Here is a 14657-nt window from a genome sequence, read left to right on the forward strand (position 1 = left end):
GGCCCCGGAGAGTGCTGCGGAACGGGAGTAGGGAAGCTGCGAGGGTGACACCGGAAGTGGCGAGCGGCCTGCGCGCGGATGGCGGCGGCGGCGATGGCTGTAGCTGGCGGCGGAGGGGCTGGCGCGGCCCGCTCTCTCTCACGCTTCCGAGGCTGCCTGGCTGGCGCGCTGCTCGGGGACTGCGTGGGCTCCTTCTACGAGGCCCACGACACCGTCGAGCTGACGTCAGTCCTGCGTCATGTTCAGAGCCTGGAGCCGGACCCCGGCACGCCCGGGAGTGAGCGGACAGGTGGGCGGGGCCGGGCGCACGTCAGAGGCCGTGCTAGTGGGAGACCGAAGGGGCGCGGAGCCTCCGGGGGCGACGGGTCGGGGGTGCGTGGGGATGAGACTGTCGAGGGCACCGGGGCCGGAGCCGGATGACCCGCAGACAGCTTGGGCTCAGCGAGTGCTAGCGCGATCTCCGGCCTTAGACGTCTCGCCCCGAACATCCCGTGCTCGGGGCGTGGCAGCACCGGGGCCTCAACCGTGCAGGGTGTGGATAAACCCATCGTAAGTTGAAAATACCTGAAGTGGAAAGTGCGCTTTCAGCTTAGACGACTGTTTTATCTGGACGCAGCCCTATCGGACGTCTAGGAGCCTATTGAATGCGTATCAGCGTTATCGGAAAGCCGAAAAAAACTTAAGTTGAACCATCCTAAGCCGGGGACTGCCTGTCCACCCTTGCCGACTTGACCTGTTTTTCCCGATTCTCTGGAGTCAGTACACCACCAGCCCGTTCTCCACCCCGCTCGGCGTGCTTTGGAAGCCTTACTGTAATCGCTTCCTCCCCCGCCTAAAACCCTGCTGTGATTTCCCGTTACCCTTAGTTCAGAGCTACATTCCTTAACGTGTCCGACGTGGTCCAGCCCTCCCGCACGTCTGCAGTTTGGTCTTCCACCAACCTTGGCCTTGCTTTCTGCTCTTCGGTTCCTCACACCATGCTTTCCCCTAGGCCAGGAGTTTGCATGTGCTGTCTCGCCTGTAAAACTAACTAACTTTGTGCGCTCAGATCCCGGCTCAGGTAGCAGGTGTGAGGTCAAGCAGAGAAGGTGAATCTTCCTGGAGAGCAGGTAGCATAGTGAGAAGAAAGGGCCATAGTCAGAACCCTGGAGAACACCGGTAATTAAGAGGGAGAGAGGGAGGGAAGGGGGCTAGGGAAGGAAACAGTTTGATAGGAGGAGGAGCAGAACGAAACCTAGGGAAAGAATTTCAAGATGAAGACACTGGTCACTGGTGGTGTGCTACAGAGAAGTGAAGTAGGGGGGTACCTGGATCCAGAAACTATCATTTTCAATCTGGGCATGGTGGCACACAACCTGTAATGCAGCTACTCCAGAGACTAAGGTGGAAGGATCTTCGCTTAAGCCCAGGAGTTCGAGACTAGCCTGGGCAACATGGCAAGATCCTGACTATAAAAAAGAAAAACAAATAGACTGGAGCTGCAAGGATGGCAGCCACAAGGGGATGGAAGTTTTCCTTCAGAAATCAGCAGATCAAAGCATGACGTAGGCTGATAATAAATAAATACATAAAATAGAAAGCAGCAGGACATGGTGACTGACTTGGAATAAAGAATTGCTGAAAATCCCAATGCTGAGATCCCAAGGTTTCCCAGGCCCAGGAAAGTGAATGGGAGTGAGAAACTGACTTAAGGTCATTTTAGATGTGGTAACGCTAAAACATGAGTAGGGGCTGGGTGCTGTAGCCACAACTGTAATCCCAGTGCTTTGTTTGTTTGTTTGTTTTGGAGATGGAGTTTCACTCTGTCACCCAGGCTGGAGTGCAGTGGTGCAGTCTCAGCTCACTGCAAGCTCCGCCTCCCGGGTTCACGCCATTCTCCCGCCTCAGCCTCCCGAGTAGCTGGGACTACAGGTGCCCGCCACCACACCCGGCTAATTTTTTGTATTTTTAGTAGAGACAGGGTTTCACCGTGTTAGCCAGGATGGTCTCGATCTCCTGACCTCGTGATCCACCCGCCTCCGCCTCCCAAAGTGCTGGGATTACAGGCGTGAGCCACCGCGCCTGGCCAATCCCAGTGCTTTGGAAGAGGCCACTTGAGCCCAAGAGTTTGAGACCAGCCTGGCAAAAAAAAAAAAAAAAAAAAAAAGCCAAGCGTGGTGGTGTGCACCTGTAGTCCCAGTTACTCGGGAGGCTGGGGCAAGAGGCTCCTTGAGCCTGGGAGGTCGAGACTGGATGAGCCATGATCGTACCACTGCACTGCAGCCTAGGCAACAGAGTGAGACCCTGTACCAAAAAAATAATAAAATAATATAAACTAAAATAAAAGGTGAGCAGAGCCAGGCACAATGGCTCATGCCTATAATCCCAGCTGTTTGGGAGGCCAAGGCAGGAGGATTGCTTGAGCCCAGGAATTCAAGACCAGTCTGGACAACAGAGTGAGACCCTGTCTCTACAAAAACTAAAAGTAGCTGGCTGTGATGATGCATGCCTATAGTTCCAGCTACTTGAGAGGCTGAGGCAGGAGGATAGCTTGAGGCCAGGAGTTCAAGACTGCAGTGAACCATGATTGCACCAGTGCACTCCAGTCTGGGCAACAGAGTGAGACTTTGTCTCCAAATAAATTTTAAAAAGGTGAGCAGGAGGCTCTCATCCTCCCTCCTCTCCCCACAGAAGCCTTGTACTACACAGATGACACAGCCATGGCCAGGGCCCTGGTGCAGTCCCTGCTAGCCAAGGAGGCCTTTGACGAGGTGGACATGGCTCACAGGTGAGGGGGATGGTCCTGGGCTGAGGCAAACCAGGTGGGCAAAGTTATTGCACCCCTTGACCAGAGGAATGACATCTGTGCATGCCCGCGCCCCCCACCCTCCACAGGAGCCTGTGTCTGGTTGGCACAGCTTTCCAGGCTAAAACAGCAGCACTGCTGGTGCAGGCTCCTTAGGCCCCCAAGGCTTTCTCTTTTTCCAAACCAGCCTCGATTTCTTCTCTCCCAACCCTTAGAGGCATCTTGTAAATCCCAATTCTGTCTCCCTTTCTGTTCCCTAGATTTGCTCAGGAGTACAAGAAAGACCCTGACAGGGGCTATGGTGCTGGAGTAGTCACTGTCTTCAAGAAGCTCCTGAACCCCAAATGTCGTGATGTCTTTGAGCCTGCCCGGGCCCAGTTTAACGGGAAAGGCTCCTATGGCAATGGAGGTGCCATGCGGGTAGCTGGTATCTCCCTGGCCTATAGCAGTGTCCAGGATGTGCAGAAGGTATTCAGGGCGGGCTGGCTTCTGGGCTGTCCCCTTCCTCTTCTGCAGCAGGGCTTCTGTGACAGCAGGTCTCCTCCTCTCTAGTTTGCCCGGCTCTCGGCCCAGCTGACACACGCCTCCTCCCTGGGTTACAATGGCGCCATCCTGCAGGCCCTGGCTGTGCACCTGGCCTTGCAGGGCGAGTCTTCCAGCAAGCACTTTCTCAAGCAACTCCTGGGCCACATGGAGGAGCTGGAGGGTGATGCCCAGTCTGTCTTGGATGCCAGGGAGTGAGTATGGGGCTGGAGGTGTGTGGTGTGGGGATGTGGGTGATCCAGGGGGCCTCTGGCATTGCCATAAACTGAAACTTTCCTTCCTTAATTGCAGACCCTAGGGAGGCATGGGCAGAAGCCCCTTCATCCTGTCTATGTTTCAAGGCTCTCAGGGTCCCAGAGAACAAAACGACCTGCTCACCCCCAGCCCTCTCCCACCTCTTGTCAGGGCACCCATGCCTGGCTGGCAGCCTGACCACATCCCTGCTCGTTCTCACATGCAGCCCTCTCCCCTGCCCGCACCGCCACCCTGCTTGCTTTGACCTCCCTGAAATCTCTCCCCCAACCCACAGGTTGGGCATGGAGGAGCATCCATACTCTAGCCGCCTGAAGAAGATTGGGGAGCTTCTAGACCAGGCATCGGTGACCAGGGAGGAAGTGGTGTCTGAGCTAGGTGAGTGGGCCTGCCTGGGATTGTCTCCGCCTCTGTCATCCTTCAGGGTCGGTCTTGGGCTCAGGGGAGCATGGAGTCTTGCCTGCTGTCACACTGTACCCTGAGCTGCTGTGACACACAGAGTCATGGCAGGGTTGAGCTCAGCGCTTCTTGCTCCGAAGCTACAGCACCCTCAGCCTTGTGGATCAGTGTCGCCAGAAATGGCAGCTGGCTACTCGTGGTAAAAATGTTGATAGTGGATTTTATTTATCTAGCATCTGTACTGGGCGCTGTGCAGAATGCTTCCCAGACACAGTCTTGCTTCATCCTCACAACAGCCCTGTCAGAGAGTTACTAACGTTACTCCCTGTCTGCTTAAGGAGTTGAATCTGAGAGCAGGAAGCTTAGCAGTCCCCTAGGTAACTCTCCCAGTCACGCAGCCAGTATGTGGTGGAGCCAGGATTTGAGCCCAGGTAGTCTAACCGCAGAGCCTGAGATCTTAGTCACAGCCTGCTTGAAGCCAAGAGTGCTGATTTGTGTCAAATGGCAGGAGGCCTGGGGATGCATGGAGCCCCTCTAACGTGGCTTCCCCACAGGGAATGGCATTGCTGCTTTTGAGTCGGTGCCCACCGCCATCTACTGCTTCCTGCGCTGCATGGAGCCGGACCCTGAGATCCCCTCTGCCTTCAATAGCCTCCAAAGGACTCTCATCTATTCCATCTCACTTGGTGGGGACACAGACACCATTGCCACCATGGCTGGGGCCATTGCTGGTGCCTACTATGGGATGGATCAGGTGCCAGAGAGCTGGCAGCAAAGCTGTGAAGGCTATGAGGAGACAGACATCCTGGCCCAGAGCCTGCACCGTGTATTCCAGAAGAGTTTATGAGGGCCACAGCTGTTGGGGCTCTGCCAGGTCCCCTGGGACCAACTACAGCTCCAGTCGGAAACCCTGAGCTTCCTTGAGTGGGGCTCCCCACTCTCCCTGCATTGTGGAGCTGACTGACTACACCAGTGGGGCTGGGGTCTCTTCAGGGGATTTCACTGGAACAGTGAGCAAGGGACTGCTGCCTCGCTGGTGCTGGGTCTATGGTTTGCTGCAGAGCAGTAGGGCACTCCCAGCTCCTCAGCAGGACGGAGGGACCCAGGCGGGTTTATTTTGGGGTACTTGTGGCATTTTCCTGTATTGTCTTGGACATGGGATGTGGGGAGGTGGAAATGATGAGCAGTAGCATCATTCCTCCCTGTTGGGTTTTAGCCAGTTTGCCAGCAAGCACATCCTAGCAGGGCCCCCGAGCAGCAGGTTGTGTGGATGAAGGGACAGCACTTGCATCCAGCTGATCTAGGTCACACCTGGCTCTTGGCTGCCATGTGGCTTATTAACAGCTTCCAGTGGAAGTCGCAATAAACAGTTTCTGGTAGATCTCACCATTGTTTCCTGTTTCTCCTGCCCTGAATGGACTCTCCCCTGGCAGCCTGATCTCTGAAGACTAGTGACTCTGGTGCGCTGTACCGTCGTAGGAGCTGGGGCCCCACGGCCATGAGCTGCTGTGTTGCCAGACACTCCAGCTGGCTTCGTGTTCAGCCAGGAAGGGCACAGCAGGCATGGTTTGGTGGCTTTTCCTGTTGGAGATCACTCAGAGGGGCCCAGGCTGCTGGGCCGAGTGCTTTGCCAGAGTCAGCGGGTAGGAACAAGCCAGATTTTTCTGTTCTCAGAGCCTGACTTCCCCCAAACAGGAGCTAGGCCCAGCTGGGCCAGGAACAGGAACCCTGTAGAAGGATCCGGAGGGCCCTTCTGTCGTCAGACTACCAACCTTTGGGTGAGGAGGGCACCATCACAGGCCCCAGGTGGGTGAGTGCCGAGTGCCTCCTCCTGTGTCTTGGGACCAGTCAAAAGCCTTTCCCTGCAAGGAAGTTTCACACAGCATGTTTTTAGAGATGGGGTCTCACTCTATTGCACAGGCTGGTCTCAAACTCCTGGGCTCAGGCGATCCTCCCACCTTAGCCTCCCAACTATCTGGGACTGGCATCCATTCTGAAGAAAAGAAAATTGAAAGGGAGAAGATGCCTCCCCTCAAATTCCAGGGACATTCTCTGAGCATCCAGCCTTAGTGGCTAGCCAAGCATGCGGAGTCTGCAGCTGGCCTGCGGTTTCAGCACTGTCGGGCACATCTGTTTCAGTGAAGATGGGGTTCTGACCAGGCTGAGGACTCTTCAAAACATGGATTGCTTCAGGTCCACCACCCAGAGCCCCAGCGCCAGGGACAGATCTTTCATGGCTGAGCGTGGCAGGCTGTGAGCAGGTGCTTTCCGCCCAGGACAGCTCCCCCAACCTGTCTTCGGCACTGGGCCTGGCACTAGCCCGGCCCTTAGGAGCAAAGATTCATGATTTCATTCATCATTTGTATCAGATGTTGAAACTTGGCCCTTGGACTATTGAGCCAGCTGTCATGCTCCACTACCCCTGAGCGCTTGCAAGAATATTCCAGTAAAGATTGAACCATCGCCCCCAGCTCCAGCCACTACCTGCCTTTGGTTTCTTAAAATGCCTCTTGGCATTTGCCTGGTCACGGCCTTGGCAGCTTATGCGCATCAGGCACTTCTGATGTGGTGGTGACAGAAATCCAGGTTAGGGAGCTGGTGAGGAGTGCACGATCCTTAAGAGCAGGCACATGAGCCCCAGAGAGCTTCCTGGACGCCTTACAGAACCCAGAGGCTTGAGATACCTCTGTGTCAGTACCAGTTTCAGCACAGTGCTGTTTTATACAACAGGTTTTATTGAGGTTGTGTCAATATAGTTAACATGGTTGCTTGTCTTTTCAAAAAGAAGTTCCATTTTCTTTGATTCCCAAGTGCATTTTTCCTGAATCTTCTGTGATACAGGGCACATGATAGGTATATAGAGAGCTAAGCTTCCTATACCAAGTTAGAAGTGAAATGACTAGTGGAAAACATTTAAACTTTAATCTTTAAAAAAAAAAAGGAATCAGAATATAAAAATGCACAAGGTAATGTCGTTTTCATAGTTAAAATCTGACATTGTTTATCAAAGCTAGTCAGTTAAGTGGACACCTGCAACTCAAATCCCATAAACATTTTAGAAACGCCAACCACCCCTCCTGAAAGGCTTGAGGAATGAAATTCGGCAGAAGCTCAGCTCTGTGAAATAGCTCCCATTTTTTTTCTTGGGCCCCTACTTAGTTCCCTGGGCTCCCATTGGGAGCTGATTAATTTCTGCCAATCAGAACCCATCCCTAACACATCAGATGATAGTGGCTTTGACCTAGGGAAGAAGAGGTTGAGCAAAGAACCTCCAACAGGTATGGTTTGAGAGTCCTTAGTTGGTTCTCTTGGGCGTTAGGTAGTAAGAAATCCACCAGGAACCCCAGCCAAAACCTTTTCAAGTGTCACTTGGGCAGATTTGGGTTTTCATTTCTCCTTTTGAAGAAGTGAGCAGTCAAACAGCCTGCTTTGTTGGGAGAAATTGTGGGCAGGGGAGGAGGGGCGGCAAGGAGCCTGAGGGAACCCACTGCTCAGCCAGTCAGAAGTCAGCAGCCATCCTTCATTTCAACATGGACCGCCTGGACATGGCCAGACTTGGAGCAGTGCAACAAGATCACAGACCGAAAGACCCCAGTTCACACTTGGTACAGGGAGTGGGGCTGGCCTGGCGAGGGCCGAGCGCGAGGCCCTGAAGTTTCGGGGAAAGTGGCCATCTTTGCACGGGCAGGAATGTCTACCACGCCCAGCGCTAATCTCAGCTTTATCCACTCAGCTTGAACAAGGGACTGAGGGGTTGGGAGGGGCATCCTGCCTGTTTCCTGCAGAGGAGCTCCGATTGGGGAAAATGGCAGAAACGTCCAGAGCCAACTCATTCCAAAGCGACCTGTTGGCACCCTTTCTCTCCAAGCCTTAGCCTCCTGGGCCCTAGTCCTGCTTAGAACAGGAAATTGGAACCGGAGGGTGGAAGGAGAGGAAGCCCCCAAAGATGAACCCACCATATGGTTCTTATCAAGGAAAAGCAAGTGGGAGCTGTCCATCCCCCAGCTCGCATGCACCTTGTTGAGAGGGCCGGGCCAAACGAGGGCTCTGCCTTGGGGACACCTGGCTGGGGTGGCAAAGATCCTCTTAACGATGTTGTATGAGAAAATGAGCCCGGCCCGCAGCAGGTGGAAGGGGAGAAAGGGAGGAGTGCTCATGTTTGGTCATGGTCGATTCCGCCTCTGCCACCATCTGTGCTAGACACTTCTAGACACTTCACAGAGGTTGATCTTTCTGGCCCGTAGGTGTCCCAGGGGCCTCTGTGCTGCCCTCAAGCTAAACAGCCAAAGCTGGTGGGGGCAGCCCAGGAGAAACGGGGATGGATGTGAAGAGCTGCCTCCTGCCCCAGGTCTGTGCCCCGAGCCCTCACAAACCACCTTCCCCATAGCTGCCACTGGAGCAGTGAAAGGGGGTTGCCCTTTCCCAGGGCAACAGGCACTGTGCCCGCCACGGACATGTCTGATGCCACAGCATCACCATGGGGGCTGCAGTCCTGGCAGGGCGTCCACACTCATCACCTCAATGGTCCCCTCTTCTCCCTTTCCCTTGGAGGGAAACCCCACAGTCCTTAGTCCACTGTTATATGCTGGAGGTCCCACGGGGAGCTGGAGGAGTCCCAGCCAAGGGCTGTGAGGGAGGCCGTGCCCCATTCCTCCAGCAGGTGCCATCAGGGAGCCAGTGGGAAGGGCCATCTCCCCAGGTGGCGGGGTGGGGAGCTGAGCTCCCTCTCAGCTCGTTCAGGGCCCAGCAGAGGCCAGGACTCACAAGGGGCTGGGCTGTGTACCCCAGGGCCCATGGGGTGCAACCCTGACACTGCACAGACATTTGGGGGAAAGAAACTCAGGCCAGCCCCTTCCAGAAACAATCTCAACCTGCATGCAGGGAGAAAGCAAGTCACTCTCCTCGGGCCAAGGCCACGGCTGCCTCTGTTCAGCTTTTGGTTTTTTTTTTCTTTAAATGGAGGTTCTTTGTAACTGAAAAGGTCGCTCTACCACTAAAGAGGAGGAGGCCAGGGCAGCAGGGCCCCCCGCGGGTTATGTGGGGCAGAGCAAGAATCCTGAAAAGGAGGAGTGGATGTACTCCGTGGAGTAGAGGCCGTTGGCCTGGTCCGACGGCATCTGCACCCAGACCTGGTCGTTGGGCCGCAGCTGGAGCACGGCCCCGCCAGATGCCTGGTCCAGGTAGCCCTTCTTGTATTCATCGTAGGTATAGGTGGCCGGCACGTTGTTCTTGTACAGGGCCACCCACACGTTGGTGCCCTTGACGTGCACATGGTAAGCAAAGTAGTAGACGCCGCCCACAGGGCAGGTGAAGATGCCAGTGGCTGGGTTGTAGCCGCTGTGGCCGTTGTAGAGAGTCCGGTCAAATTTCACAGGCATGCCCGAGGCGGGGAAGGGCGAGGTGAGCACTGCAGTGAAGGCCGGTGTGGCATGGGCAGACAGCTCGCCCAGCCCAAATTGTGGCTTGCCCCCTTTGCCCAGCACGGCGCCCTCCACACCGCCGTTGGGCAGGTGCAAGCCTGCAATGCCAGTCTCATCGAAGGCCCCAGGGGCACCAGGGGGTCCCGGAGGCCCGGGAGGCCCAGGAGGGCCTGTGATTCCAGGGGAGCCAGGGACCCCTGGGGGCCCCGTGGGCCCAGCCGTGCCAGGTTCCCCTGCTTTCCCCTCTCCAGGGGGCCCTGGCAGGCCTGGTTCACCCTTCAGGCCTGGCAGACCTTGAGGCCCAATAGGGCCAGCTGGACCCTGGAGTCCTGGGATTCCTGAGGGACCCCTCAGGCCAGGCTGCCCAGGGAGCCCCAAGTCACCTTTCTGCCCCAGGGCTCCTGCCACCCCTGGTCCTCCAGGGCGGCCTGTGAAACCCGGCTCACCCTTGGGCCCAGTTGGTCCAGGGGGTCCATGGGCCCCAGGAAGTCCCCTCTCACCTGGGAGCCCTGGTTTCCCAGCCAGGCCACTAGGCCCCTGGTCACCTCGAATGCCAGGCACTCCTGGGGGTCCTCCAGGCCCTGCCTCACCCTTAGGCCCAGGGGGGCCACGTCTGCCAGGAAGCCCTGCAGACCCAGGAAGTCCAGGGGGACCCCCAAGACCCTGTGGGCCCTGCTCCCCTGGCTCCCCATCCTCCCCTGGCTCACCCCTGTCCCCCAAGAGCCCTGGGACCCCAGCTGGGCCCCTGTCCCCCTTGGGGCCTGGCAGTCCTGGCATCCCATAGCCAGTGGGGCCTATCAGCCCAGGGGGGCCCCGGGTCCCTGGTTCCCCTTTGGCCCCTGATGGGCCCTGTGGCCCTGGCAACCCTGCTGCCCCTGGGACCCCCACACCATCTACTCCAGGGGGTCCTTTTGGGCCCACAGCCCCTGGCTCCCCCCTGGGGCCTGGAACTCCAGGAGGCCCAGACTCACCCTTGTCTCCTGGGGCCCCAGGAAGCCCATCCAAACCGGGTTTGCCTAAGCCAGCTGCACCAGGGAGGCCCGGGGGGCCAGGGGCACCCCCCTGCCCTGGGGCCCCAGGCAGCCCGGGCTGGCCCACTCCATGATCCCCCTTGAGGCCTCGATCACCTGGGGGCCCAGGCTCCCCCTGGGGCCCTGGCTCCCCCTGGAATCCTGGGGGCCCTGGCACCCCCTGGGCACCTGGTTTTCCAGGGATAGTAATGCCTGAGGGGCCCGGGAGGCCAGGGGGTCCTGGGGGCCCCCGGAGGCCCTGGTCCCCTCGTATTCCTGGCTCCCCCCGAAGCCCCGGCTGCCCTGGTGGTCCGACCTTGCCAGGGAGCCCTGGGGGACCAGCCTTGCCCATCCGGGAGAAGCCAGGGGGGCCAGCAGGGCCAGGCTGCCCATGGAGTCCTGGCTTTCCCGTGCCTGGTTTTCCTGGGAAGCCAGGGGGACCAGGGGGACCCCGAGGCCCAGGCTTCCCGGGGGGGCCAGGCTCTCCCTTCAGGTCCATTGGCAGCAGCGGTAGAGGCATTTCTGAGAAAGAAAGAGAAGGGGGCAGTCAGGGGCCTGAACTGTGGGGACAGGGGACCCCATCTACCCCTTCCCCATTCCAGTATGAGGTACGCGGGAGAGGAAGAATGGGGCTGCCCCTCCTTGCTCTCATGGAAGACAGGCTTTGGGGGTGGTTGGGGGCAACAGGGTGTCCTCACCAAGGGCTCCTAACACCCAACCTACCCAGGCTGGGCCTCCTCCATGAGCCTGGCTGATTCTCACCTCTCATCCCTGCATGACCTGAAGGTGGAGTGGCCACCAGGTGGCACCAGCAGCCCACCTTAGAGCCGGTGGGAGCAGAGCCCCACCTCCCAACTTCCCAGTTCATCTGCCCCTGGGAAGACCACCTGTGCCAGCCAACTGCACCCGTTTCCAGGCCCTCTGGGGTATTAGGAAAAACAGTGGAGGTGGGAAGATTGGTGAGGAATGAGGGGCTGTGGGGGGCACCTGAGATCTGATGGCTGTCAGGGAGGCAGGGGATTCAGGGGTTGGGAGCGATGAGGCACTGTGGGGTGAGGAGGCTCTCACCCAGGTACTGGCCTTTGCCCTCACGGAAGGGCGGTCCCACAGGTCCTTTCTGCATGGGCTGGATGTACTTCACCGGGGCATAGCCTGCTGCCCCGCCGGCCCCGCCACCAGAGGACGCCCGCGGCCCACACCCCAGCACCAGTAGCAGCAGCAGCAGCGAAGACAGGGGTGTCAGAGTCCCCCGCATGGCGTCCGTGGACGTGCTGCAGAGAAGAACAGAGAAAGTCATCAAGGCAGCCCTCGGTGGTTTGGCACCAGACCCGGGGTCACCAAAAGATCAGAATTTAGAGATTACACTCCATTTTAGTCAAAAGACTGAGAAGCAATTCCGAATTTAGATATTATTCACAAGCAATTTCCAAAGTCGTGGGGGTCTCCCTAAGCCACCTCCTAAACTTCTTCAGACCATGCCTGTGGCTGTGCATCTCCCCCACCATCTCCGAGGGCCCAGCCTCCCCAGGACAGCGCCTCCTCAAAACCAGCCAGTCACTCTGCAGCCAGGCGTGCCTTCTAGAGCAGTCTGACCTCCCCTGCTAAAAGCTCTTGGATGTCAACACCCATTTCCATTGCTGGGCCAGCTGTCTGCCAGGCACTAGGCTGAGCTCTTAGGGACATGAACTCACTTAATGCTCAAAACACTTTAACAAAGTATTATTATTGTCATCTCCATTTTCCAGATGATAAAACTAAAGCAAAGGCCTTGAGGAAGCAGAGCTAGGATTTGTCTTAGGTCTGTCTGACTCTACCTTCTGCTGATGCTCTTCTGGACTCCCTGCCACACACCTTTGGGATCAAGTCTATGGTGCTTACTATAGCATTCAAGGCTTTTTTTTTTTTTTTTTTTTTGAGATGGAATCTCACTCTGTCACCCAGACTGGAGTGCAGTGGCGCCATCTCGGCTCACTGCAAGTTCCGCCTCCCAGGTTCACGCCATTCTCCTGCCTCAGCCTCCTGAGTAGCTGGGACTACAGGCGCCCGCCACCACGCCCGTCTCCTTTCTTTTGTATTTTTAGTAGAGACGGGGTTTCACCGTGTTAGCCAGGATGGTCTCCATCTTCTGATCTTGTGATCCACCCGCCTCGGCCTCCCAAACTGCTGGGATTACAGGCGTGAGCCACCGCGCCCGGCCAATTTTTGTATTCTTAATAGAGATGGGGTTTCGCCATGTTGTCCAGGCTGGTCTCGAACTCCTGACCTCAGGTGATCTGGTTGCCTCAGCCTCCCAAAGTGTTAGGGTTACAGGCATGAGCCACCGCGCCCAGCCTGCATTCAAGGCCTTTCTAACCTACTCTGTGCCTGTGTCTCCAACTCTATTGCCTGCTATCCCTTTCTTTACCCCTCACCTCCCCACACCTCCACCCAGTAAACCAGAACTTGAAGTTCCCAGGCACCAGGCACCTTAATAGTTCTGGCCTTTGCGCCTGCTACTTCTCTGCCTGCGATGTTATCTTCCTCCCCTACTCATCTTTTATGGCCCTAGGAAGCTGTCATCCCTTCCTCTATAAAGCCTCGCTTCTTTGTGCCCTGACCTATGCTTGTCACAGCATTTGGCTCAACTCAGAGAACAAAGCTTGGGTGGGGAAGAAGCACAGACTCCGGAACCGGCCAGGCAGTCTTCCCCTTCCCCTTCCCAGCTGCAGGAGCCTGGGCAGGAGGTCTCCTCATCCGTGAAATGAGAGAGGATGTCCACACAATAACCTGTATGTGAATGTGCATAAGAGCCATATTCACAGCAGCCAAAAGTAGAGACAATGCAAATGTCCATGGACAAAGAAAATGTGGTACCGCCATACAATGGAATATTACTCAGCAATGAAAATGAATGAAGTACAGGCTGGGCATGGTGGTGTGCACCTGCAGTAGTCCCAGCTACTCGGGAGGCTGAGGTGGGAGGATTGCTTGAGCCCTGAATTTAAAACCAGCCTAGGCAACAGAGCAAGACCCCAGATTTAAAAATATATCTATAAATAGGCTAAGCACAGTAGCTCATGCCTGTAATCCCAGTATGTTAGGAGGCAGAGGCGGGTGAATTGCTTAAGCCCAGGAGTTTGAGACTAGTCTGGGCAACCTGGTGAAACCCCATCTCTACAAAAAACAAACAAAAAATTAGCCAAGTGTGGGCGTGCTGTGGTCCCAGCTACTCAGGGGCTGAAGAGGGAGGATCACTTGAACCCAGGAGGTGGAGATTGCAGTGAGCTGCACTCCAGCCTCGGCGACAGAGTGAGACCTCGTCTCAAAAAATATATATATAAGAGGAAGGAAGTCTTGACACCTGCTACAACACAGATGAGTCTTGAAAACAGTGAAAAGTGAGATATGGAATGCAAATGTTGTGTGATTCCATCTCTATGAAATGGCCAGAATAGGCAAATCCATAGAGACAGGAAGTGGATCAGTGGCTGCCTAAGGCTGGGGGAGGAGGAGATGGGAAGTGACAACTAATGGGCCCAGGGTTTCTTTTAGGGGAGATGAAAATGTTCAAAAAGTCATTGTGATGATAGTTGCACAGCTCTATGAACACAGTAAAAAAAAACACTGCAGTGTACACTGAATGGGCCAATTGTATGATGTGTGAATTGTATCTCTATAAAGCTGGGGGGTTTTTGTTTTGTTTTTTTTGTTGTTGTTGTTGTTTTTGAGATGGAGTCTTGTTCTGTTGCCTAGGCTGGAGTGCAGTGGTGCCATCTCTGCTCACTGTAAGCTCTGCCTCCTGGGTTCAAGAGATTCTCCTGCCTCAGCTTCCTGAGTAGCTGGGATTACAGGGGTACAAAGGCCTGCCACCATGCCCAGCTAATTTTTTGTATTTATAGTAGAGATAGAGTTTCACCGTGGTCTCGATCTCCTGACCCTGTGATCCGCCCACCTCGGCCTCCCAAAGTGCTGGGATTACAGGCGTGAGCCACCATGCCCGGCCTGTTGGATCTTTATATACATTTACTTATTGATTCCTCACAACAACCCTATGAGGTATGTGCCTTCACTCTTGCCATTTTACAGATGAGGGAACAAAAGGTTGTATGCAGGTAGGATGCAGTGGCTAATGCCTGTAATCCCAGGCAGTGTCTTGGACAACATAAGACCAAAAAACAGTTGTGTGAGGTAATCAAAGCTACACAGTTACTAAGTGCCAGAGCCAAGGTTCCAACTCCAGTAATCCAGCTCTGGATCTATGCTCTTAAA

The 14657-nt window shown here is 55.8% G+C and overlaps 2 protein-coding genes across 3 annotated transcripts in view; one reads left to right on the forward strand and one right to left on the reverse strand.

The window, feature by feature from the left end:
• The first annotated feature begins 21 nt into the window (after positions 1–21).
• On the forward strand, positions 22–5365 carry ADPRS (ADP-ribosylserine hydrolase). The gene is made up of 6 exons (XM_003891588.4): positions 22–289; positions 2671–2767; positions 3046–3253; positions 3338–3522; positions 3858–3958; positions 4534–5365. The coding sequence occupies exons 1-6, from the start codon at positions 79–81 to the stop codon at positions 4824–4826; spliced, it is 1095 nt and encodes a 364-aa protein (XP_003891637.1). The 5' UTR covers positions 22–78; the 3' UTR covers positions 4827–5365.
• A 1329-nt stretch (positions 5366–6694) lies between these two features.
• The window catches only part of COL8A2 (collagen type VIII alpha 2 chain), a 32706-nt gene continuing 24743 nt past the window's right edge, over positions 6695–14657 (reverse strand). Inside the window, exons 3-4 of one of the 2 annotated variants that reach the window (XM_009204785.4) lie at positions 11478–11680; positions 6695–10931 (exon numbers count right to left, since the gene is read on the reverse strand). In XM_009204785.4, the coding sequence (XP_009203049.1) occupies positions 9013–10931; positions 11478–11664 (2106 nt within the window). In that variant the 5' untranslated portion in view covers positions 11665–11680 and the 3' untranslated portion in view covers positions 6695–9012. Of the gene's footprint in view, positions 10932–11477; positions 12314–14657 lie in introns of those variants that run through there. The other variant, XM_017959722.3, reaches the window with a different exon arrangement.

Source organism: Papio anubis, chromosome 1 (genome assembly GCF_008728515.1).
Source record: "Papio anubis isolate 15944 chromosome 1, Panubis1.0, whole genome shotgun sequence".
Lineage (NCBI taxonomy): Eukaryota > Metazoa > Chordata > Mammalia > Primates > Cercopithecidae > Papio > Papio anubis.